General features: G+C 39.8%; 1 protein-coding gene across 1 annotated transcript in view; it reads left to right on the top strand.

Moving 5' to 3' along the window:
* Nucleotides 1–24,850, top strand: part of atp8b1 (ATPase phospholipid transporting 8B1) — a 36,249-nt gene that overhangs the window by 7,574 nt on the left and 3,825 nt on the right. Inside the window, exons 2-27 of the mRNA XM_051411961.1 lie at nt 4,524–4,693; nt 4,980–5,077; nt 8,022–8,135; nt 8,233–8,331; nt 9,223–9,284; nt 9,789–9,861; nt 10,448–10,518; nt 11,189–11,271; nt 12,110–12,268; nt 12,782–12,870; nt 13,054–13,244; nt 13,446–13,530; nt 14,012–14,135; nt 15,070–15,113; nt 15,453–15,609; nt 15,781–15,969; nt 16,945–17,057; nt 17,202–17,366; nt 17,850–17,961; nt 19,956–20,031; nt 20,483–20,615; nt 20,776–20,904; nt 20,999–21,155; nt 21,245–21,468; nt 24,016–24,099; nt 24,485–24,730. Of these exons, the coding sequence (XP_051267921.1) occupies nt 4,543–4,693; nt 4,980–5,077; nt 8,022–8,135; nt 8,233–8,331; nt 9,223–9,284; nt 9,789–9,861; nt 10,448–10,518; nt 11,189–11,271; nt 12,110–12,268; nt 12,782–12,870; nt 13,054–13,244; nt 13,446–13,530; nt 14,012–14,135; nt 15,070–15,113; nt 15,453–15,609; nt 15,781–15,969; nt 16,945–17,057; nt 17,202–17,366; nt 17,850–17,961; nt 19,956–20,031; nt 20,483–20,615; nt 20,776–20,904; nt 20,999–21,155; nt 21,245–21,468; nt 24,016–24,099; nt 24,485–24,730 (3,228 nt within the window). The 5' untranslated portion in view covers nt 4,524–4,542. The remainder of the gene's footprint in view (nt 1–4,523; nt 4,694–4,979; nt 5,078–8,021; nt 8,136–8,232; nt 8,332–9,222; nt 9,285–9,788; nt 9,862–10,447; nt 10,519–11,188; nt 11,272–12,109; nt 12,269–12,781; nt 12,871–13,053; nt 13,245–13,445; nt 13,531–14,011; nt 14,136–15,069; nt 15,114–15,452; nt 15,610–15,780; nt 15,970–16,944; nt 17,058–17,201; nt 17,367–17,849; nt 17,962–19,955; nt 20,032–20,482; nt 20,616–20,775; nt 20,905–20,998; nt 21,156–21,244; nt 21,469–24,015; nt 24,100–24,484; nt 24,731–24,850) is intronic.

The raw sequence follows: 24,850 nt of genomic DNA, 5'->3' as shown, positions 1-24,850 counted from the left end.
GGGAGCCAACATGCACAACAGTCGCACCCTGACTCTGTTTGACCTGAATGGAACAGAACCTTTATTGGTGTCATTGATAACACATATTTCATATCAAATTGACTGCTGTAAAACAGATATTACCCATCTTGAAGTTTGGACAAACTCCTTCTTTGGGGAAAAAAAATATTAGCTTTTGTCTTATTTTTGGTCAATTAAGTTGGAAATCTGTCCTGTGGAGACTTTTATTTTATATATTTTTAGAATTTCCAATTTTAGAATTAGTATTCTGTCTCTGCTATTGTCAACAAGAATTTCTATTTTTAAATAGTTATAGAATGTTTTAGTATTTATAAAAAATGACCTGAGAGCATAGGCATTTCATTTACTCACCACGTCAGGGTTCCCTTCTCTTTTGTCTTCCAACCCCCTCCTCACTCAGTTTTCATGTGCAGACTTGTGTGACCGGTCAGAGCTCATTGAGTGAAACCGCAGTTGCAATGAGGATTCTGAACTGTTTTGAGGAATATTTAGGTTAGGTTTCATTGGAGACACTGACCCATTCCCAGTCTCCACGCTCTTAGACGCTCTCAAAGACTTAGTCGGCTCACTGGCAAGTCCGCAAGGGCTTAGGGCTGTCCCACTGTCAAATCGTCAAGTGCTTGAGGCCTCTCGCGCAGACATTTTGAGCCCTTTAAGCTCACTTTCCTTTAAGCCTGCATTTCTGCAGACTTTGGCTGAGGGAATTACTCACAATTCATAGCATTATAATGTCAGATATCCCCTAGTTTTTCTACAGCTGCTTTCTGTTGAAAAAAAATGAAAGCTGATATTTAGGTTAATTTGTGAAATGGTAGAGAATAAATATATAAATTGAAAATATTGTTTGTTTGTGTATGGCACTAGTATCTGAAAGGTTGCCAGCAGGAGTGTTCAGGAACAGCACAGGGAAAAATGTAAAACGTGAAAGGAAATTATAAAAAAAATAACAGTGTACAAAGTAGAGAGAACTCAAAATCTATGAAATGCTTTGACGTGCGGGGCATTGTTTTTTGGCCTCCAGCCAGCTTCTGCAGGCCACAGCAAAGCCCTAGATTCTCTGTTCACATAAAGAAAATGGAATTATCAGCACAACTTCTTCTATTGTTTTCTGTTACTCGTCTATACATCAAATACCGCGGTACAGGATTCTATAGCCATGCTTGCAGCTCTCTGAGGCTGTACACAATGTTAGCATGGTACAATGCTACAATGGGAATCATTTACAGGTCAAGAAGGTGATGGAAAAATGATGAAATGTAAAATCCTGTCTTGTAGTTAACCTCTGGTGGTGTTTGGTGTTGATAAACCTGCAAACTCCTGGATCTATTACTCAAACTGGATGTGTTGAATCATATTATATCTCACTGGTATAGCAACACACCCACACCAACACAGATAGTTGTGGGGTTTTTTTTGCACAGTGCTATTTTCACTCAGTACTGCTCAATATTTCCTTAATGATTTAAGAAGAGGCTATATCTAGGGTCTACAATAGCTTCAAAACGGTATTTTTATGTCAAACAGGTGAATAGGAATTTATCTTTGTGTAGCTCACATTTACAATAGGTGCACAGGAAAGTGTACACTATAGAACATTATAATTGTCAGTAGTGCAGGATTCCAGTCTGTGTGTTACATACACTAAAACTAATGCAGTGTAAAAGAACAGTTGTGCAATTAATCCCACCACCGTAATATTTTTGTTGAAATTGTTTTTGGAGAGGTGTTTGTTCAACATAATTTAGGGGCATGTAGTTTGTGCGGCTGTTGAACTACATAGTTTTATACAGGAAAGATTTCCTCTTGTTTAGTCTGCATTCATTGATTTTGAGTGTAAACTTTTAAAATAGAACCGTCAGGTGAAGTCCCAGGTGGCTTCTCATGCTCCTGTATTCAGGTAATGAACTTATGTTCATGTTGCTTTTTTTTTTTTTTTTTAGAAAGTATGAAGTTCTACCAGTCAAGAAATGGTTGCAGTCATAAAACTGAAAATGGACTGAGAATATTTTGTTAATATAAATCTCTCTGGACTATAAAGTATCCCTTCTTTCCATTTAACTACTTAATTTCACAGGTTGGATTTCGCCGTAGTCCCTTTCTGGCCTCGATGAGCTTTTTAGGTTTGTTTGTACTTGGAAACCGAACTAATGAACCTTATCAGCTGTGCTAATGGACTCCTCCACATCATTAAACATTAAACTGATGGGCAAGTGCTAACCCAAACTTGGCACCTGCTGACCAGGACCTGTAAGATGTTGAAGGGATTTCCAATGAGACAGTGGATTTGTTGTATTGTCTGTCAGGACGGCGACGGGGTCAGAGATGGTCATTTTTATCTGTAAAACAGACAATCATTTTTAGGGTTGTTCCACTACAGATGCTGGTGTTGGAAATGCCTACGATACAGCCAGATTGGTTATCGGCCAATAGACAAGTCCACGCACTGATCAAATACCACGTCATTTATTAGCATTAGAACATCAGCATCACATAGCACCCCAGGATGGCAAGGTCATGGCCCATCCTACTGTGACTCGGATTGTCTTACCCTGATATTACTACCCTAACCAGTCTCACTCCTCATGCCTAAACCTAACCAATGAAGGCAACAAATACTAGCCAATCAGAGTCAGACGAGTCATGTGCGCTGTGCTGCCACTGGGCACTGGCAAAGAAGAGTTGATTTCCACTGATCTAATGTTAGGCAGAGCAAGCTAAATGTCAGCATTTTGTCAGACTATATAATAAGAGGTCTACGGCATTCCTTTTCTGTAGGCATTGGTTCATGTTCTACACAGGGTTCAACTGTAGGCCATATAACTAGTGAGTATTGATGGTGTATGTGGGATTCATAAACTGCAGTGTGTAGGTAGGTCAGCTAGTACAGTACACTAACAGTGTGTTGCAGACTGCTGTGTTTTATGGAGCTCTGTGGAACAGAAGAAAAAGATATCAGGCTTTGATACACACACAATACTTGTTAATAGATACATTTGCTACACGTTGGTTGTGATTGTTTCATTATTTTGTCTGTCATAGGACTGGTCTTACCCTTGTAATGAACTTTTAAAAGGTCAAATCTACACTTGTAGCAGATTGTGTTATGACTTCGGCATAAACAATATTGAAAATCAGCTTTTGGAGGTTAATCCGCCTCTTCCTGTCATACCATCCCACAATGGAAAAACAAGAATAACTGAATTTCTCCCAGTCCCTTAATCTGAAACCGGTCCCCTGGTTGTCCTGTCAGTCAGCTTATTGCTAAAAACAGCCTGGCTGAATATAGCTCGTGAACACACTGAACTGTATTGAGTTCTGTATAAAAGGACTGGGAGTGGTTGCATTCTTGAGTCACATCTGCATATTCATCCACTATGTGACACTTTCACACACAGACACACTGCAGCGTCATCACACGTGCATCATCACTCATCAGGACGTTTGGCAGAAACCTGGCTGTCAAATCCGACGGTAAACCTGAAGCGCAGCACTTTATTTCTCCCTGTTCACGTACAGTATCAGTGATTGAAATAACATAATAGATCAATCATTGAGGCTGATTTAACATGCACGTTGACTTCATGACTTATAGGATCAGTTAAATTTGAGGTTGAAAACAGAAGCCAGAAGATAACAATTAAGGGTGTGATCAGGGTTTTTGGGGCAGATCGCCAATCGCTGGAAGCAGTATTGGCGACACCAATCACTGATCACTGGGTCTATTTGAAACCTTCTGTTTTGTTGTCATCTTGCCTTATTTATTTTACTATTCTTGAAAAAAATTGTATGTTAAATGTAAAAACTGAGAGAGGAGAAAGTATAATTTATTGGCAGGTGACATGTTCCACATATTCCTCTCTCTCTTAAACCTTAGCAGCTTGGTTATGGGGAGCAGTTTAGACCTCTGTCTCACACACTAGCTTGCTCGTATTTTTCTGCTTCTCTCTCTGTGTATCATACAGGCTGTAAGTGTCTACTCTAACTTACGGCTTGATTTAATAAAGTCCCCCAAGAAACACAAATCACATCTTGGATTTTTTCTTCCGTGATTTTGTTTTTACAACAGCAGGTGAGCCGCGTGTGGACCAGCCTGTGTTTTTCTGCAATGCTAAAATAATTCACCGGCTGTTAATATACCGGGAGTGTAAGTAAATCTGTGTATGGAAAAGACCGAATATAACTTTCTAACTTTGTTAGAGGAAAAGTCAGGGATCATCAAATTTGGTTACTTCCTCTGGGATTCATGAATGTATGTATGAGTGTATTAGATTTTGCCATTGATGTAAGTTTTTCTGGTCTGGACCAAAGCCGTGGAAAAACAGACAGATCGGCATTGTCATCCGTAGAACCATGCTGGTAAAATGTCTAAAGTGGGTGGGATTGTCAGACTGTTGGTTTTGGAAAGTTAAACAACTTGTTGGATGCAGCCCCTCCACACCCTCAGTTGTTCCGCAAATGCTGCAAAAATATGAAAAACTTAAACTGAAACTATTCTTTCTCAGACATTCCTGAGGTGCTAAGATGAGTCGGCGGCGCGCAGACTCCCAGGGTTCTCTGGGGCCTGATGATGAGGTCATGCCGTACAGTGACGATGACACAGATGACGAATTAGAACCAAGCTCTGAAGGGGAACCAGAAGCCCCGCATGCCCCAGCAGAAGTTAGAGTCAGTGGTGAGTCACTTTATATTAATTTAAGTCATTTATTTATTTAAATGTATGAATTATTGTTTTGTGAACTCCATATTGTCAGCCATCTTTCTCAGACTCAGATATAAAGATGGGTATCAGTTTTTACTTTTACTCACCCAGTACAGAGATGGGTCTAGAACGTGTTTAGCCTAGCTTAGCATAAAGACTGGAAACTGTTAGCGTAGCACCATTAAAAACATGTTATATATTCTGTAGTGTACATATTACATTTATGTTAATTGAACCATTTTGATGTTTTCTTTTACAGAGATGGGATGGAAGGTGAAAGCCAACGACCGACCTTATCACCACCTGCCAGAGTTTCAGAAAAAAGTCTGCCTGTGCATCAAGAAGAGCAGATACTCTGTAAGTTCAACTGTTTACATTAAACTGCTACTAAATGGACTGTATCCTCCCTCCTGGTTGCTCCTGGTAGACACTAATCCTGAGCTTATAGGGCTGAGCATAGCTGACACACCCCGGACAAAGAGCAGGACAAGGGTGTGTTTTGCATTTTTTAAATGAGCTATTCAAAATCATTTAACAGTCAATAGATCTATTTCCTTCCTTTACGGCTGCCCTTGGTTTTACATTATTTCTATGACCATCAACCTTTAGAAAAATGTTACTTTTCCTGGTAGTTTTTGTCATTGAGGGTAATGCGGTGACGTTTTTATCAGGATGACTTGCAGTGCTCTTCTCAGTCTTCCAACTTCAAACCTGTAGACAAACACTACATACATACGTTTGTGTTGTATGCCATCATTTCCAGCAAGCACTTGATGTGACATCAAGGAAAGGTTGGACAAAACAATCCTTACTTTTGACTGGATGACTGGATGAACCTGATGATAATGCAGCTTCGATTTAAGATTTAAAAGAAAGTGTGTCCTGTGTGTTTGATAGTTAGTTAGTAGTTAATAGTTTGAAAGTTTCTAGCTTCAGAGTTTCAAATTTTTTATAGGAGTAAAGTAAAACCCATGGCTGCCTGGAGGGAGGGAAATCGGGCTCAATCCTGTCCCAACCCCCAACTTTTATTTGTATCTGTACTCAGAATGGCTTGGGCTTTAACCATGTCTGGGTGATATCGGTTGATTCTATATTTGATTCACCATTTTCAGCCTCAGAATCAAACCATGTTTTTGGTTACAAGAGTAGGAGAGCTATTAAAAGTAAAATAAAAGTTCCTAGATCTACAAACACATTGACACTTTACTCTGATGATACTTATGAGAAGGACATTATTTTTACTGACTACCTATTTTAGCCGAGTACTTGCTCAACCCTAGAAAATGTCTTTAAAAGTAAAATTTACCATTTGCTAAACAGCGCCTGCTCTGGCTAAAAGTGACAATTAAAGGACAGTGGTGTGCTAACATTGTAACATAGCACAAACAGATAACAGTGTGAGTTAAACACATTAAACAAATATGTCTAATGTGAGTTACATGGCAATATCTACATTTTACAAACATCATGCGTAAAGCTAGGATACGCATCATAAGCTAATGGTCATACCAGACCAAGAAAGGCTGACCAGCAAAACCTCCAATGTCTTTGAACAAGCAATCAGTAAGCATTAATTGGCTGTTCATGCCTGTGAGGGACAACACCAACACGGAAGCTTGCTTTGTTTTAGTTGATCATTTCTCTTTGCGTGTGCTTCCCCCTAATGTCATTCGTCGTTTGTGCTGAGTCATTTCTGACTCCATCAGGGCTGTATAAGCTGCTGAAAGGTCATGTTTGAAATATGTGAAGAGCTAATCATGCTAGGGAAGTACTGTTAGAGTGTACACTTCTTGTTGTGAATGAAGATATGGAGGAAACGTAAGATAAGGTGAAAGCATGTCAATGACTGAATGTTGCACTTGATACCCACATTAGATCAGGGCTTTTCTTGGTCTCTGTACATTTTTGTTAAATAATTTAGCTCTTTTGTTAAGTTAGTCTGTCTTACACATGGAAAGACTAAATAAAAAGTACTTTTAATTGTAATTTAAAGCTCTTGCTGGTCATTTGCTGAGACTCACTGGTCTGTTTTTGTGTCATCTGCCTTTGTGGAGGCTGAAACTGATCATCCAGCTGAGCCGACCTGTATCGGACTAATAGACACATTAGACACAGCAAGGCTTAGCGTGACTAAACCCAGAACATGTAACATGAAACAACCTGAACATTAATCATTGTACATAAGTGTCCTAGATCTAACAGGAATCTGGTGAAAAGGAGGTAAAAGAAGGTGGTGATTGTTTTTGACCAGCCATTTGTTGCAAGCTATAAGTCCAAGCTATAACTGGTCAGAGTTCAGATGGTTATCTATGATGAAATGCAGCTCTGTCTCATTACTCCCCACAAACTGGGCCACTGCCTGCACAGTCAACCAGGACACTGACTGCTAAGTTGGAAACTATTTACTCTCCTTGGTTGTAGAAAATTAGACATTTCAGTAAAGAAATAAGCTAACCCAAAGCCCTGTCTGCACTGTTCAGTGAAGGGAAATGTTAATGCTACAGCGTCTAATTATATTTTAGTCAATAGTGTGCCGCCAACTTTGTGATGGAGATGCACATTCAACTGTTGGGTTATTTTCAAACAATACAATGGCTGTGGGGAACCTTGGGTGCTAAGAATCATTGAACAAATTTTCACTTTAAATCTTCAGTAGACTTCCAGTACTTTAAAAATGAGTTTTTCAGTACTGTAAATGTGATGATATGATACTGTGTAAATTTTTCGCTGGCATGGATGTAAAATAGATCTTAAATTGTATTCAGAATGGTCCTAAAAAGTCGGAAATTGAACCTGTTGAAACCTGCAGAAAGTATTCCGGTTACATATCTGGCCGTAGACAGCTGAAATCATAAAACATGCTGATTATCAGTGGAAGGAAATTGTTTGTGAGAATAGTGAATTAATTTAGCTGAGATTACCCAGATGACATCACTCTGACATCATTGGGGTCTATTTTCTGAAAAAGCTCCTTCAGAGCCAAAGGTGACATTATGCAACCATTTTTACCGGTTGTGCAATAGCCCTTGTGTCCTGTATCATCTTATGTAATATTGGTGGAGACCCCCCCATTTGAAATGCATATGGTGGTACTGTTGGGTCTCTGTAATTAATGTTAAAGAGTTCGGTCTAGACCTGCTCTATTTGAAAAGTGTCCTGAGATAACTTCTGTTATGAATTGGCGCTATACAAATAAAATTGAATTGAATTGAATTGAATTGAATATGGTAAATATGTTTAACAGCACAGGACAAAACACTAACCGACTATGTGCTCATCACTGTGCGTTTCTCCTCTGAAGGGAAACTCCATCAAGACGTACAAGTACAACGTCCTTACCTTCATCCCCCTGAACCTGTTTGAGCAGTTGAGGAGAGTTGCCAACCTCTATTTCCTGGCTCTGCTCATCCTACAGGTAGATATAAAAAAAATGAACGACCTTTCTTCTAATTTACAGTGATACAAAAAAAAGGATCAAAATGTCATCAAATGTTTGTTTGTTTGTTTGCTAGATTATTCCAGACATTTCCACTCTGCCCTGGTACACAACACTGATTCCTCTGGTCGTGGTGCTGGGAGTCACTGCCATCAAAGACCTGGTGGATGACCTGGTATGGCTTCTCCTTTAGGAAGACACTCACGCAGACACAGAACACAACACACAATGTTATTCTTATAAATAGATATTTTTTATGTTTTTTTTTTGTTTTACATTTTGTGATTCTAAGCCACACTTCTTTAAAGCATGGGTCTCAAATTGACTTGGGACCAATGCTGGTATTGTCGTCTCATAGGACTGCCACTTCACTGTGCAAATACTACAAGAAAACTCAATAATCTGAAAATATTTCCATTATTAACATCATACCTAACAACAAAGAAGATGTACATTTTTATATCATTTTATGTAATATTTGCTGTTCGCAGCCAAACAACAAATGAAGGCAGTGTTTCCTCTAGGATTTTTTTTAGCAGTGGGGGCAGGCCCGTCCGAACCCCCCCCGTGACGTTTTTGGTGGAGCTGTTAGTTTAATAGTCGACTTGGAAGAAAGCGAACGTTTTGACAATAAGCTACATCAACACAACAGTATGTGGAGTTAAACTGGACAGCCCCAATAACCTCTCAACAGTTCTACTTGTTGTTAAATTGCAATGTGAGTTGTTAAAGTGCATTATGTCGGCAGGATCATTTAAAAGGTAACCGTGACTACATTGTGCGTCTGCCCCATTTCTGATACCGTGGCAGCAGAAATTTAACAGCAGCTCCAAAATCAACATAGAGGAAACACTGGAAGGCCCAAAACCTGCTCTCTTCTTATCAAAATACTTTTTTTTAAGCTTTAAGTGAATTTCATATATGTTAGTTTATTTTATTTATTTATTTTTAATACAAAGTTTGAAAGCTTTGTAATTATTTATGCAAAGATGGAAGATTAAAAACATTATTTCAAGCAAAGACTCATAAATGAATTAATTCCTTTTTCATTTTGTTTTTCTTCCAGGCGCGTCACAGGATGGACAAGGAGATCAACAACAGGAAGTGTGAGGTGCTGCTGGACGGAAGGTCAGAACAGAGTTCATTTTCTATTAGGTTTGATTTATAAAACAAGATGTCAACCAAGGACTTGAGCTGCTGGCCTTTCTCAAAACTGGTGACATTTTTTAAAGATGGTGGATAATGTGTTAAGCTGCTAAATAGAATAAAAGGAAATACGGGGTGCTTAGCTCAGTCTGTAGAGCTGGCCACCCATATACGGGGTTGCTGCAGCGGCCCGGGTTCGAGTCCGACCTGCGGCCCTTTGCTGCGTGTCATCCCCTCTCTCTCCACCCACCTTTCCTGTCTCTATAAAAATAAAGCCAACAAAAGGCCAAAAAAAAAAAAAAAGAAAGAATAAAAGGACATATTTTAACATTTTATACAGCATTTTGAAACAGGATCTACTTTAACCCCTTGTGTATCAAAGCGTATGTTGTATTGTATGTAAGGATTGTTCCTGTACAGTGCGTGCCAGTACATGAACATGAACTTTACATATACATGTGTAAAAACTGCGATTGATCCTCTCAGGTTTCAAGAGTCAAAGTGGAGGGACATCGAGGTTGGAGATGTGGTTCGTCTGAAGAAGAACGACTTTATTCCGGTGGGATGATTTTGCCTGCGTAACTTTCACTGGACTGTGACTTGCTGACTGACTGACGTACACAGTTAAATGCACATCTGTAACCTCCTGCCATTTCAAGCTGATCTAATGGTGCAACTTGAAACCATCAGAAAAGTCTTTTAAGCATCCACAAAATATAGAAATTACACAAATTTAACTTTGACTTAACTTCACTGATACCTATTTTTATTACAAAAAAATAATATTTTCAGTACATTTTAGGTTTAAACTGCCTTGGATCTGTTTAGTTTCGTTGTCAGTAAGCTACCTGAAAACAACATGGATTACTATTTACATTTGAAAACAGAATCTACACACCAAATGGCTTCTGTAGAAAAAAATATTTGAATTATGTCGTCAATTGCATAATAAATGTTTTCCAAGGGAGCTATTTGGTGTGAGGATGTTTTAATTTTCAAAGGTAGGTTTTTTTTTTTTTTTATGCACACCCATCCAAGGAAAACCTGGTCTCTTTCATTATGTTTATTTGACTATTAGTAATTAACAAGTAAACTCACAAGTATGTTTTTTTATATATATATATATATTTTTTTATTCTCCTCAGGCTGACATCCTGCTGTTATCCAGCTCAAACCCAAACAGCTTGTGTTATGTAGAAACAGCAGAGCTCGACGGGTAAGACACTTCACCTTTTTAGATGAACCTTCTGCCAACAGAATAAATCTTTATCATAATTCAGTGTTATGCCCACATAGTTTTGTAGTGTAATACCTATACTGATTGCTATGTTCAAATTGAGTAATAGACTACATTTTGTATGTAGTGACTGGAGCAGCTCTCTTTGCCCTGATAAGTTTTTGTTTGACCGTGTCGTTTTCTCAAGAGTTCAGTCAACAAATTACTCACTGATAAGAGGAGACTTAAATGTATAAAGAGCTTTTGCCAACAGTTAAACAAGCTCTGCAAAGCTCAGCCATGTGACCATTGTGATTTAAAGGCGTTTCTCACTGAAGGCAGAATATACAGTCAAACAGGCCCGTCTGTGTGATTATCGCTGGAATCTGTAATGGCGCTGTTTGACAGTTAATGGCAGTGACTCTAAAACATCACTATCCCCTTACTTTGTGTTTTTCAGAGCTTTGTGGCATGGGACTTATATCAGAGAATGAATTGTGAATTAACTTATTTAGTTATCTTTAACAATATGCAGAGAAATCCTACTTCAAAAATCCTTCTCCCAAACTGTTTCCATCTTAATCCAAATTAGAATCTGTTTAGCTGTGATTCTGCTTTCATCTGGGCTTGGTTTTCAGTCCTTTTGTGTATGTTTTTATTTCCTCTGCAGAGAGACCAACCTGAAGTTTAAGATGGGACTCCGAGTGACTGATGAAAGGCTGCAGGAGGAACGTCAGCTAGCTGAGTTTGATGGTGAGCATGATATAGAGCTAAGTTTATTTGCATAAACCTAAATCACCTGACCCCCCCTGACAACAAAACCTAATTTTTAAAATGAATATCAATTGTAAAAATGTATAAAATCTTTTTAAATGAGTTTTGAGGGGAATAAAAATCAGTAACTGAAGAAATATTTACCTTTTTTATCTACACCAATATGAAAAAGGAATAACTACATTTTTGTGATCAATGAATAATAATGATCACACACTCACTGATAATGGCAGGAGCGTGTGTGTGTGTGTGTGTGTGTGTGTGTGTGTGTGTGTGTGTGTGTGTGTGTGTGTGTGTGTGTGTGTGTGTGTGTGTGTGTGTGTGTGTGTGTGTGTGTGTGTGTGTGTGTGTGTGTGTGTGTGTGTGTGTGTATACATTCTTCAAGAAAAGATGGTTTGTAACTTTGATACTAATCAATTAAAGTTTTCTGGCAAGGCCTGGTAGTGTTTTATTTTGTACATTTGAAATAAAAATGTAGTTTTTTAGTTTGGAGGATTTGTGATAATGGTATTTTTCATTATTCATAAATTCTTCACTTTTAAATGTACCGTTCCACAATTCATTCTACTGTGCAATTAACAAATACAAACCTGAAAATGTGACTGAAGTCTTGAGGTAGAAGCCACTCTAGCTGAATGGAATTTCAGCAGTAATGTCAGAGGGTACTTGAGGAAAAGGTTGCCTCCTTTTGTATTTGTAAATATCTTGTCAACTACTGACAGACTGAAAGTTACTGAGCTAATTCATGCTGCCCAGAGATGGATTTGAATAGTTTTGACTGGAATGAAATCCTCATGTCCTTTTGTGTCTCCTGAAGCTCTGATCGAGTGCGAGGAGCCAAACAACCGCCTGGACAAGTTCACAGGGATGATGCAGTGGCAGAGTGAGCGTTACCCCCTGGAGCTGGACAACATGCTGCTTCGAGGCTGCAAAATCAGGAACACGGAGGAGTGTCACGGGCTGGTCGTCTTCGCAGGTGTGAACCCTTGAGCGCCCCACTGTTACATTAGAAGACATCACTTTAGTTGATTGCAAAGTAATCGCTTTTAGCTAAAGCTGGCAAATTTTAATCGGATTCGTTTTTTCTTGCTTCAGAGCTGAAACAGTTAGTTGCATCAACAACTTGATGAGTTCAAAACAATTTTTATCATTGATCAATTATTTAAAAAATTCTTTAAGCAAAAATGCTCTATATTCTATAGCACTACCGTGCATATGAGTGGGTCACATGCCCCTGAAAGTAGGGCTGCAACTAACTATTATTATCAGAATAGTTGGCCATGTAAAAGACAGCCAAATAATTTATTTACTGCAAGCGACTCTAATTAGACTGCAGTGGTGCCATCTTTGAGTCCAGTATCCAGGTCGTCTTATACATGCATGATCATAAATTATGAGAGTAAATAATTTAGAATATTATTGATGGGTGATAACTAATAACGACCGATACAATGGCTAGCATTCACCATTTTGATACGTGTTTCTGTAGGAGCCGACACCAAAATCATGAGGAATGGCGGGAAGACGAGGTTTAAGAGGACCAAAATTGATGAGCTGATGAACTACATGGTTTACACAGTAAGTCTGAGTTGCATGCAGACTTCATCACTATCGGTGTTCATTGCCTTTCCTCTACCAGCTGCATGTTCTTGGTGTGTTTTCTTTTATTTGAGGTGATGTTTTAATGTGATTAAGTAACATGAATGAAAGTTATCAGTCGTTTAGTGTATAACTGGGTTTTGGTTCCCACCCTCCCTGTAGATCTTCGTGCTGCTGATCCTGGTGTCGGCAGGTCTGGCCATCGGTCACACCTTCTGGTACGAGGAGATTGGCTCCAATGCCTGGTATCTGTTTGACGGCAAAGGCCAGAACGCCTCCTACAGAGGCTTTCTCAGCTTCTGGGGATACATTATCGTCCTCAACACCATGGTGCCCATTTCACTATATGTCAGGTGAGTAAAACCACCACCACCAAGAGACTTTATAGGTGTTGCCAGAAGAAAGCAACTTACATTCTCTATGGATTGCAGCTTTAAATCATTTAACTAATCAACTCAAACAGAGAGCATGTGTTACCTGGGTACAGATTGGGTTTGAGAAAATAATAATTGGACGCAGTAGTGTCATCTCCTGTTTGTGTGCTTTGTGTTCAGTGTGGAGGTGATCCGTCTGGGTCAGAGTAAGTTCATCAACTGGGACCTGCAGATGTATTTCGCGGAGAAAGATACACCGGCTAAGGTATGCTACTGCTGCTAATAAATAAAATTCAAATAATTCTGAGACTAAAGTAAAAAATGAGGGATGCTGGAAGTCAGTTTGGGTTGCTTGGAGAGTCAATGTAATGATCCTGTGTGAGGATCTATTGGCAGAAATGGAATATAATAATAGGTATGTTTTCATTTGTGTATAATAACCTGAAAGTTTTTGTTACCTTAGAAAGAGCTGTTTATGTCTACAGAGGGAGCAGGTTACCTTCTACATGAGTCTGCCATGTTCAACTATCATGTTTCTACAGTAGCCCAGAAGGGACAAACCAAACACTGAATCTTGAAAGGGCCTATGGTGTTTTTTTTTGCATGTTCCATGGTCACCAGAGTTTCTCCTTTTGCACTTAATCCGATCTGCAGATCCGAACTGCAGCAGCTTGCAATAAAAAGTAGGATTTTATATCTTTCTATTGGCAGCATTCTTCATTAAATCACTTCTTGCCCCTATGCAGGCTCGAACCACCACCCTGAACGAGCAGCTCGGTCAGATCGAGTACATCTTCTCCGACAAGACGGGAACTCTGACACAGAACGTTATGCAGTTCAAGAAGTGCACCATCGCTGGACGCACCTACGGTATTGATGTACTTTATTTCACTCAAACATAAAACTACAGTTTGACATTTTAGTGGTTTTGTTTAAAAAGAGCGAAACAGACGTACATGAGCCAGTGAGAACTGAGACTCTGGCAGTATTGACACCTTACTTAGAGGTGTCGAACCTGTACCTATGGCCTTGCTCGGGGGAATTCACCTTTTCATGTTTGTGAAATAACCTGTGTGGAGAAATGGAAAGAAACAGGCAGTAGAGTACAGGCAGAGGTAATTGTGAAAAAAGAGAGCCAGAGAGTGACACCTGCTGCCTTTTACAGGAACTAAAGAGTTTGTACCTGTTGGCAGTATTGCGTTATCTGAAAGGTGAAAAATGGGCCTTTAATGATCCCTTTGGGGAACGTGGTTGCCTGCAGCAGGAATTTCGAGAAGAACGGAACAAACATAGAGAGACAGATTTGAAAGTTTGCAAATGGCTTTGCTGTGTCGCAGTCTGTGGTACAGTTACAAAATAAAAAATTCAGGAAGCTTCTGTAGGTTGGTTAGGACAGGTGTGGTAAAGGCCTGTTGACCAAAAATTAGCTAATAAAAAAACATGAGTGGACAATATTCTTCTTTTGATCATGAAAACAAAGATTTGCATCAAAAATTGCTCCAAGATCTCAGCATTCTGCTTAATAACGCCAAGAACTCCTTTGCTACCAGCTAGAGATGGGCAATAAATTGATTAATTCGAATTTACATTTAAAACGATGCAAAAAAAGTCTGGAAAAAACAATTGAGATTTAAACTATGAATGTTATAATGTAGGGATATACAGCTGCTAAGGACAATGTAAAGCAAGCCCCAATCCACTCAAATCACTTTTACACAAGTTGCTTTTACAGCTGTGTCTTGCTGTGCTCTGTTTTATAAATCTGCAGTTTTGTCATTCCAAGTTTTTGCTCTCTTGTCCACAGGTGAACCGACCACTGCTGAGGGAGTGCCGCTGGATCGTGGAAAGGTAAAATATCAAATACACTTACTTTAGAAGAAGCGTTTAGCTCCAAAATAATTTATGTAAAATCTGACACACTGTTAAATATTCAATGAATGTTTCTTTTGTAGGATAGAATAAAATTATACTGACTTATGGAAAGTGACACCTTCTTTTATACTATACTTTGCTCAATGAAGCCAATTTTCAGATGTTGATTAAAATGATGAATTACACAATACTGAAAGGTGATGGATGATTATCTGCATTTGTGGTCTAAAATATCACTTCAGCCATGTCATCCGAATAGGTACAGATTATTTGTACTATGGTCTTGACAACCATTTTTCCGTATTCCCCCTTCAGCCGGTAGACTGGAGCTGGAACCAGCTTGCTGACAAAAGGTTTGAGTTCATGGATCATTCCTTGGTTGCCTGCATCCGTTCCAGGAAGGATAAAGATGTCACCGAGTTCTTCAAACTGCTCTCCCTCTGCCACACTGTCATGGTAGAGCACAATGACGGTAAGCCTAAAATCCTAGTTTTGGTCAAAGGGGAAGAAGCCTGAGTGAAGCTAAGGTGTGATGAGTGAATGGCAACCACCAAGGCAGTGAAACCTGCCAATCAAGCCTATGAATGAAGAAATATTGAAGATATTCGACATCTTCATGTATTGGTTCATATCTTTTTCTCAGGTGATCTGGTGTACCAAGCGGCGTCTCCTGATGAGGGCGCCCTGGTGACTGCCGCCAGGAACTTTGGCTTCGTATTTCTGTCTCGTACACAGGACACCATCACCATCAGGGAAATGGACCAGGAGATGACCTACGAAATGCTGGCATTGCTCGACTTCAATTCTGACCGCAAGCGCATGACTATCATCTGTAAGAGTGCACAGACACACACATTCTATCTCACATACAAACACATGTCATTTCTGGGTCTGTTGTTGTACAAACGACATAGATACAGAAATAAAAAGTAGTGACTAGCTGGCTGCTCAAAACCTGCTATGTAGCTTGACCAGACGGTAATATACCTTCAACAAGGGAGCTGCAGTCAATTCACACTAAAACTCAGTCAGAATATTTCATAAAAATACCAAGTTAGTGGTTAAATGATAGGTCTGACAATGCTCTTAATACTTTAAGATACCAAAACCAAGAATGGATCCTAGAGTACTAACATTATGCCTAATGCATACAAAAAAGGATCTTATTTATGTTTGTATCCATGATTTGTTATTTTGTTAGTAGCCATTGATTTCTGGGATTTACCAGTTTTCTTATTTTCACTCTTGAGTGAAGGAGTACTCTTACCAAAATAAGAACAAAACATCTAGTTTTTACAGTCCACAAATGTTGTCCAATACAAAATATATAGAATACATCTATTTTTTAAGTAAAAGTTAGTTTTTGAGACTAGCATAACGTTAAACAAGCTTTCCACACTGTGTTGCTTTAAACAGGCTAAACCATTATTGGGCTATAATAGTTTTGAAGCAAAGTATTTTAAGATGTAAACAGTCTTGCAGTTTTAGCTTTGCTTGACTTTAGCTTGATGCAAAACCACTAAATACTGAAGTCACAATTCTGCTGACCTAACTTTGACTAAATCAAAACACATCAGTGAATCCAGCAGCAGCCAGTCACATTGCCTGATCAGGAGGGAATGGTGCATTTGGCAGAACACAGCATCAGACAAACAAATAATGACTTGTTTAGAACTTGAAACATGTTTAACACAGGTCTTGACTTGGGATTTGAGTAAAGAATTCAGAGCCGAGGCTGAAGACTTGCAAGCATGACTTTGTCCCGCCTTTGATCCTCTGTCCTGCTGTCTCTTCTCTTCCCTTTTAGTGAAGTTTCCTGATGGTCGTATTCGTCTCTACTGTAAAGGAGCAGACACTGTCATCTATGAGCGACTTGCCCCTAACTCCAGACATAAGGAAACTACCCAGACAGCCCTGGATGTGAGTGTGCATGGATTTATTCTCATTCTATCGTTACATTTCACTGCAGTTTTTTAGCACAGCAGACCCACTATGTGATACAATGACATGCATGTATGTAGCTGTTTCTCTGTAAGGCAACATGTTCTGTGTTTTGTGCTTCAGATCTTTGCCAATGCGACCCTACGGACGCTGTGCTTGTGTTACAAAGACATCAGCGCAGACGAGTATGAAGCCTGGTCCAGGAAACACAAAGACGCACAGTTAGCCATGTACGACAGAGACATTGCACTCGACAGGGTGTACGAGGAGATCGAGTGCAACCTGTTGGTGAGTTGAAAACAAAACTTCCAGCAACTTGTACAGTGTGATGTAGAAACTTGAATCCACCAGTGCACATCCACTGAGAATGGACTTTACAGTGAAGTAGGAGACATCTTGTGTCCAGCAGGAAATCTTTAGAAATGCACAACATTTGCAGTGGAAAAAAATCAGAAACACATTATTGTTCCAAGCAGACTGTTTATATACATGTACTGTATATTGTAATACATGTCTAGAGGGGAAACTGGGGCATACTTAAAAAAAAGTAAAAATGAACTGAATCCTGGCTCTTGTTTTTCTCTTTTCTGTTGACCTTAGCAGAATAAGCAACTCTGTGTTGTTTTTTCTGTTTCCCTATAACTTACACCAACACCAGAGAAGCCTATAAAATGCGTGTGGGTATTCTTTTGGAAGAAGCCACAACGTTTTAAGTATAAGTTTAAAAACTGTGACCCTCAGCCATATCTAAGTAGCTATATCCCTCTCCAGCTGATCGGGGCAACAGCCATTGAGGACAAATTGCAAGACGGAGTACCAGAGACCATTGCCACACTGGCCAAGGCTGACATAAAGATCTGGGTCCTGACTGGAGATAAGAAAGGTACAGTGTCTCCTTTTTCACCAACAGGGAAGTGCCTCTCTTCTGGCTTACACACCTAGTTTTTAACCATTGGAGGCTTCTAGACCGAAAATAAATTGGTTCAGAAGCAAAAAGGTTCGTTTTCAGCTGGAACCGAAAAATATCAGGTTTTCCTTGTGAACCGAAGTGAACGTTTCACATTCTACACGTGGTTGTGCATTGTGCATTGCCTTCTGTTGATGATGCTTCCTTGATTACAACGATTCTGCTAATTTGGTGGAAAAAGAGGAGGGTGAGAGAGAGGAGTCTTACTGTTAGTCGACTTGTACTTAATATAAATATACACCAATATAAAAACACCAATGGTTACCCTGCCTTTCTTTAAAAAAAATAAATTGGTTTTACATAAAGAACCTAAATTAAATAATGCTGCTGTTAATGGATGATATAAAAATGCAGTTACAGTTTAGTGGCTCTGTCTTTTGAAGTAAACACTGGAAAGAACATATGTAACAACACAAATAAGAGGTTCACATGTATTATAGGGTTACATTTCCATTTGATCCACAAATGTAAATAAAGGCTGCCAGGTTACATAAAATTTCAAAACAGACCCGTGTAGGGAGTATCTTATTTTTTCTAGCTTCAGATATTGCATAGTCTCTTTAATCCAGTGGGAGTACGAAGGAGGAAGAGGGTCTTTCCATCTGAACAGAATCAGTCGTCTGGCCAGTAGTGTACCAAAGGCCACCACATTGGACTTCTAAGTACTTAAATTCATACCCTGTGGAGTGACACCAAATAGAGCAGTAAGAGGAGATGGATCTATTGGCTGCATTAATATTTTAGAGAGAGTGTTGAAAATTGACTGCCAGAAGTGGTGTAGTCTTGGACAAGTCCAAAACATGTGTAATAGAGTTGCAGGAGCTTGCTTACATCGATCACAAGTAGGGTCTAACTCTGGTCTGATTTTAGACAGCCTAACCTTTGACCAGTGAAGTTGGTGCATTTTTAAATTGTACAACTGTATGTCTTTGACAAATAGATGATGTGTGGATCCTCCTGATAACTTTCTGCCACACTGCATCTGGAATCTGTTCATTTAAATCCTCTTCCCATTTCTGTTTGAGATAATCTAAAGTTGACAATTGAAATAAATTGAGAAGGCCATATAGCTTACCTATAAACTGCTTTAAGTTTTTCCCCAGCTTGAAAATGGAGTCTTACAAAGATACTGAGGAACATAAGGGAAAGCAATTGGAACGTGAGGCTATAAAATTTCGCAATTGTAGATATCTAAAGAAGTGGGATCTAGGGATATTAAATATATCTACTAGGCTGCTGAGAGCAAATGATCTCCCGAACTGATTCCAGATTTTTACCGAATATGCCACAACAGGGTTAAAGGTGTGATGATAAGAGATGGGCTTTACTAGTGGGAGTTCAGTGCACAATAAAGCTGATAAGGAAGAGGGTCCACAGGAAGTATGCTCCAAGGTTAGCCATTTAGGGGTATTTGAGTTGTCTATATCTGACATCCAAAACAACAGTGGACTAATGTTGGCTGCCCAATAATAAAACAAAAATTGGGAAGTGCCATGCCACCCTGGAGACGCGGTCTATGCAATATGCATTTCCGTATGCGTTTTTTTTTTTTTTGTTCCAGATAAAGGTTGATATGAGTTTATCTATGGAGCTGAAGAAGAATTTAGTCAGAAATATGGGAAGGTTCTGAAACAGATAAAGGAACTTAGGCAATACATTCATTTTGACGCTATTGATCCTTCCACTCAGGAAAAGAGACAACAAATCCCAATGTTTAATATCCTGTTTCAGATCATCTAACAGGGGCAGAAAATTAGCCTTATATAGGTCTAACCTGATATTTTCCCAAAACCTTTCAATGTGCCCAGCAGGTTAGGGAGGCATGACAAAGGATCTGAAATATACTGCAACAAATCATCTGCATAAAGCGATCTCCTCTCACTTTTTAATGTGTTTTATGTTTTGCGCAGAAACTGCAGAGAACATTGGATATTCTTGTTCACTTTTGACAGACGACATGCAGATCCACTATGGAGAAGACGTCAAGTGAGTTGAATTTAAAATGTCACAACCTAAAACAGTACTATAAATAATGGAGTGTTCATGTTGTACGTGAGAAGTTTCTTTTTCCCCTCTATTTAATGTCTGAGAAAAGAATGTGCTCTTTCTTCATTCCAGACACATACATACATGTCCTCTCTAAATTCAGTATTGGTCTGAAAAATATCAGTCAGGCTCTATACAGGAATAGAGTGAAAATGACAGAAGCTCTATTGCCCCTGTTAAAAGTCAGTATAGCATCAAAATGATTTTGAAGCTGTTAGAACAGTTGTATAATGTTGCTTCTATCATAAATTTATTTTCACCACTGGTCAAATCAACCAGCCACTCTCTCCTTATCTTGCATACCAATCCCTCGCTGTTCTCTCACCCCAAGCACAATGCCACAGAGTCCTTGTTGAGGTTAAGAGATTGTCTGTTATTTCCATGTCTCCAGTGAGAACCTGAGGATTCGTCAGGCCAACAGGAGAAACGAGCTTCCAACTACCCGTCGAGGCAAAAAGAAACCTGCTGAGCCTTTCTTCCCTCAGCCTGGCAAAAACGCTCTCATCATCACCGGAGGATGGCTGGTGGGTTCCGTTTAAGAGTAATAATTTTAAAATGATGACAAATGATTCAGTTTAGTATTTAGAAATGCGGCTATGGGGAAACAATTATGGTAAATTCTTTATTTTCCCACCAACCAACGTGGTGGATTGTGCTGATATTATTCTGTTTTCATTTTCTCAGAACGAGATTCTGTATGAAAAGAAGAAGAAGCGCCGCCGCCTGCGTCTTCGTCGTTTGGGAAAGCGCCCGCCTCCCAGCAACCCTCAGGACGGACAGCCAATGGACGACTATGAGAAGGAGTTGAGACAGGTACAGTGAAATAAATGATATATTAAACTGAGATATGTAGGCACACTGAAGCACATGATTACATTCTAACAAACATGGTGAAATGTCTCTGCAGATTGACTTTGTGGACATGGCCTGTGAGTGCGAGGCAGTCATCTGCTGTCGTGTCACACCTAAGCAGAAAGCTAATGTGGTGAGTCTGGTGAAGAAGTACAAGAAAGCTGTGACACTGTCCATCGGAGATGGAGCCAACGACGTCAACATGATCAAGAGTAAGGACACGATTGATCCCTGCTTGCGTTAAGACACGCTTTCATGTGGTTTACATTCTGTAATTTCTCCCCATCCTCTGTCCCTCCAGCTGCAGACATTGGTGTTGGTATCAGTGGTCAGGAGGGGATGCAGGCCGTCATGTCCAGCGACTACGCCTTTGCTCAGTTCCGTTACCTGGAGCGCCTCCTGCTGGTGCACGGACGCTGGTCCTACATCCGAATGTGCAAATTCCTGCGGTTCTTCTTCTTTAAGAACTTCGCCTTCACACTGGTCCACTTCTGGTACTCCTTCTTCAGCGGATACTCCTCACAGGTCAGCAGCATAGCAGCATTTGACCGATGATTTAAGTCATGGTCTATTTAGTCCCAAATATTTCGATTTTACTCCGAAATCCAGAACGGGCAACATCTCAGGGTTAATAAAATTATTAATTACATGAATGCACTGATTGATCAGTATATTTGATAGTAACCTGACCGTTGGATTATTATATTCCATCCTTGAGGACCAAGCATATCCACCATTAATTTCATGTCGATCTGGTCACCATGTTCCTAAAAATAGTTCAGCAAAACAATCTTAATTCAAGATAAGATATTCCTTTATTTATCCCCCTAAGGAGAAATTCAGGTTGACACAGCAGCAGTAGGGCAAAGCAGCGCAAAAACAGAAAACAAAGAATATCACAGTAAAAATATTGCTAATATTAATATTAGAAGATATAAAAACTATAAATTAAAGTGTATATACACTATTTGTTGTTCAAGTAGGACATAGATACATAATAGATACACAAAATACGAGCAGAAAATTAAACTAAACTAAAACTACTAAAGTGGAAATTAAATATAAATAGTGCAAAAGGCTTGTGCGTTGTAGGTAGGAGTTTTTAAACAGTCTTTGTCTGCGGGGGTTGGAGGTACTGGAGGTACTGGGTGCTGTGGCGTTGTGGAGTCTGATGGCTGATGGTACAAATGAACCTCCAAACCGCTTTAAGGCTCGGGGCTGGGTCAGTCTGTAGCTGAAGATGCTCCTGAGCTGCCTCAGCTCAGCGTAGAGAGAATGAGAGGGGTTGTCCATGATGTCTTTCAGCTTCCCTGGGATGACGTGTCTGCAGGTCTGCAACGGTGGAGTGGATGACGTCACAGGCGTGCGCCGCTACTGCCGATGGAGGAATGTAAACAATGACGACGACAACAGTGGCTGAAAACTCACGGGGCAGATAGTATGGCCTTAACCCTATGGCCAGCAGTTCATTGTCGGGCGTGCAGATTTCTACCTTCATGACATGTCCAGGGTTGGAGTTCACAAAGACAGCGAGCCCTCCTCCAGACTTTTTACCGCTCTGTTTCTTCCTGTCAGCCCGAACTAGTGAAAAGCCGGCTAGTTCGACTGAACAGTCTGGTGTAATGTCATTCAGCCATGTCTCCGTCAGACATAATATGCTGCACTCCCGATACTCTCGCTGTCCGTTGACCAGGGCCGAGAGCTCGTCCATCTTGTTGTTCAGCGAGCGTACGTTTCCCATGACAACCGACTGAAGACATGGCTTGTATTTCCACCGTCTCTCTGTCTTCTTGGTCCTCACCAACGTGCCTGCTCTGGTTCCTCTCCTTCGTCTCCTTAACTCCACCGGGATCTCCCTCGGGCATGCGACACGTAAATCCCGATACCGTAGGAAGTCCTCACGTGAATAACCTCCGGTGTTTTGTTGTGTGGTGGTTGTTGTGTCCACATTCCTACACATTGTTCATATATAAAAAAAACTAAGTTCAACTACGGCTAAAAAATTAACTACCAACACTGGCGGTCTATTTATAACAATAAACACAGGGCTATTTAAGAAGGAATAAAGAAGTAGTAAGATTTAAGGCGAAAAAATAAGAGGCGGAGCGGGAGCTGTTACATCGAGCTGCACTCTCTGCAGCGCTTCTAGAACATGAAAGATGATATCAGATAGATCCACTTACTACTTTTTTCTGGAGCTTTTCAGGTGCACCTCATGGTCTCTGTTAATGGAGCAAGTTGTTTGCTGACTTGGCAGTTGGCCCAGTTTATTTGCTACTCAAAGACAGAAATTAACTTTCATGCTCTGATTCTATAAATAAAAGTCTTTATTTGTAATTCTTTTGCATTTGTATTTAAAACTAAATAAAATAAATAACCAATACAAATATCCAAATGGGCCAGGGGCCAACTTCACTTTTTCACCTGACTGCACCAACATCATTTCTCACATCGTCCTGTCTGCAGGTGTTTATGGAAGAGCTTTCTGTGCTCTTATTGGTCAACATCACTGAGCTGTTGTGAAAGTTGTCAAATTAGGTGAGAAAAACGCCAAAAAGTTCTGACATGCCAGGATACGCTCTTTAAATAGCAGAGGGAGCTATCTACTAACTTGACTTTGCTTGTTCGATGTTGTATATCACTTAGTACATCAAGGTGCAAAGACATGGCGGCTGCAGGTAAAGATTGTAAAATGAACAATAGACCTTCCTGTTTAAACTCGTGTGGCAGCTTTTTGGCTTCCCTGAGTAAAAAAATGGGAAGGGTAAGAAGATAACAGACAAGATATGGCCAAGAGATACCCTACCTCGGAGATAAAAAAGGATTCTATAATTGAGTGAAGAAAATATACGAGAAAATATATATTCTAGATTTTGTCTGAGAGTTAAAAGAATGTTTTTCACTCATAATTTGTTTTCAGTCTCATTTTGGTTTAAAAAAAAAAAGAAAAAAAAGAATAAAATCACATTATGAACCCAGCATCATGAATACTACTCCCAGATGCATGCAACCTCATCCCAGCATATGTCAGTTATTCTCGCCACCAGACACTGAATCTTTATTTTCCTGCAGGTCGCTTATGAAGACTGGTTCATCACTCTCTACAATCTCTGCTACTCCAGCTTACCTGTTCTACTCGTTGGACTTCTTGACCAGGTAAAAACAGGCTTAGGTAGACACAAAGAATGGTACAGAGAAGGGTCATTGGCAGGTGAATTGGTACATGGCATTCACATCTTTTGTATAAATTTCAGCCCAAAATATCATCAAGCATTTCCTATTAGTAGGTAGTTGATATTGTACGGGTTGATCTCAAGTAGAATTTTTTACTTTTATTGCTCCTAAAAATTAAGTCTTTTTTTAAGCAAATGTTTGTTTTACAGATTCAAGTAACTATTACTGAGAGATATTTTTAGTTATTCTCTGGCACTAATTACATCCAGGACTTCTGCACTTTTTGTTTGTTACCTTGTTCTCTTCTGCTCAGTACGAAGTTATCCAGAACTCTGTTAACTGACCCGTCTGCTTCCTCCCGCTGCAGGACGTTAACGACAAACTGAGCCTGAAATTCCCCAAGCTCTACCTGCCCGGCCAGCAGGGGACGCTGTTCAACTACAGGAACTTCTTCATCAGCTTGTTCCACGGCATCTTCGTCTCGCTCATCATCTTCTTCATCCCCTACGGAGCCTTCCTGCAGACCATGGGGCAGGACGGAGAAGCCCCCTCCGACTACCAGTCCTTTGCCGTCGTCACCGCCTCGTCGCTCGTTTTTATTGTCAACCTGCAGGTTAGTCACACATCAGTATTTGTGTTGCTAAATAAAAAAAAAAGCAATATCAATATTTGGTTAAGCACTGAATCAGAAATCAAGAATACATATGCTACTGCCACTGTGGAATAAGATGAT

The sequence above is a fragment of the Dicentrarchus labrax genome, unplaced genomic scaffold (assembly GCF_905237075.1).
Source record: "Dicentrarchus labrax unplaced genomic scaffold, dlabrax2021, whole genome shotgun sequence".
NCBI lineage: Eukaryota > Metazoa > Chordata > Actinopteri > Moronidae > Dicentrarchus > Dicentrarchus labrax.
The sequence above is the reverse complement of the archived record's forward strand: the minus strand, read 5'-3'. Positions and strand labels throughout refer to the sequence as shown.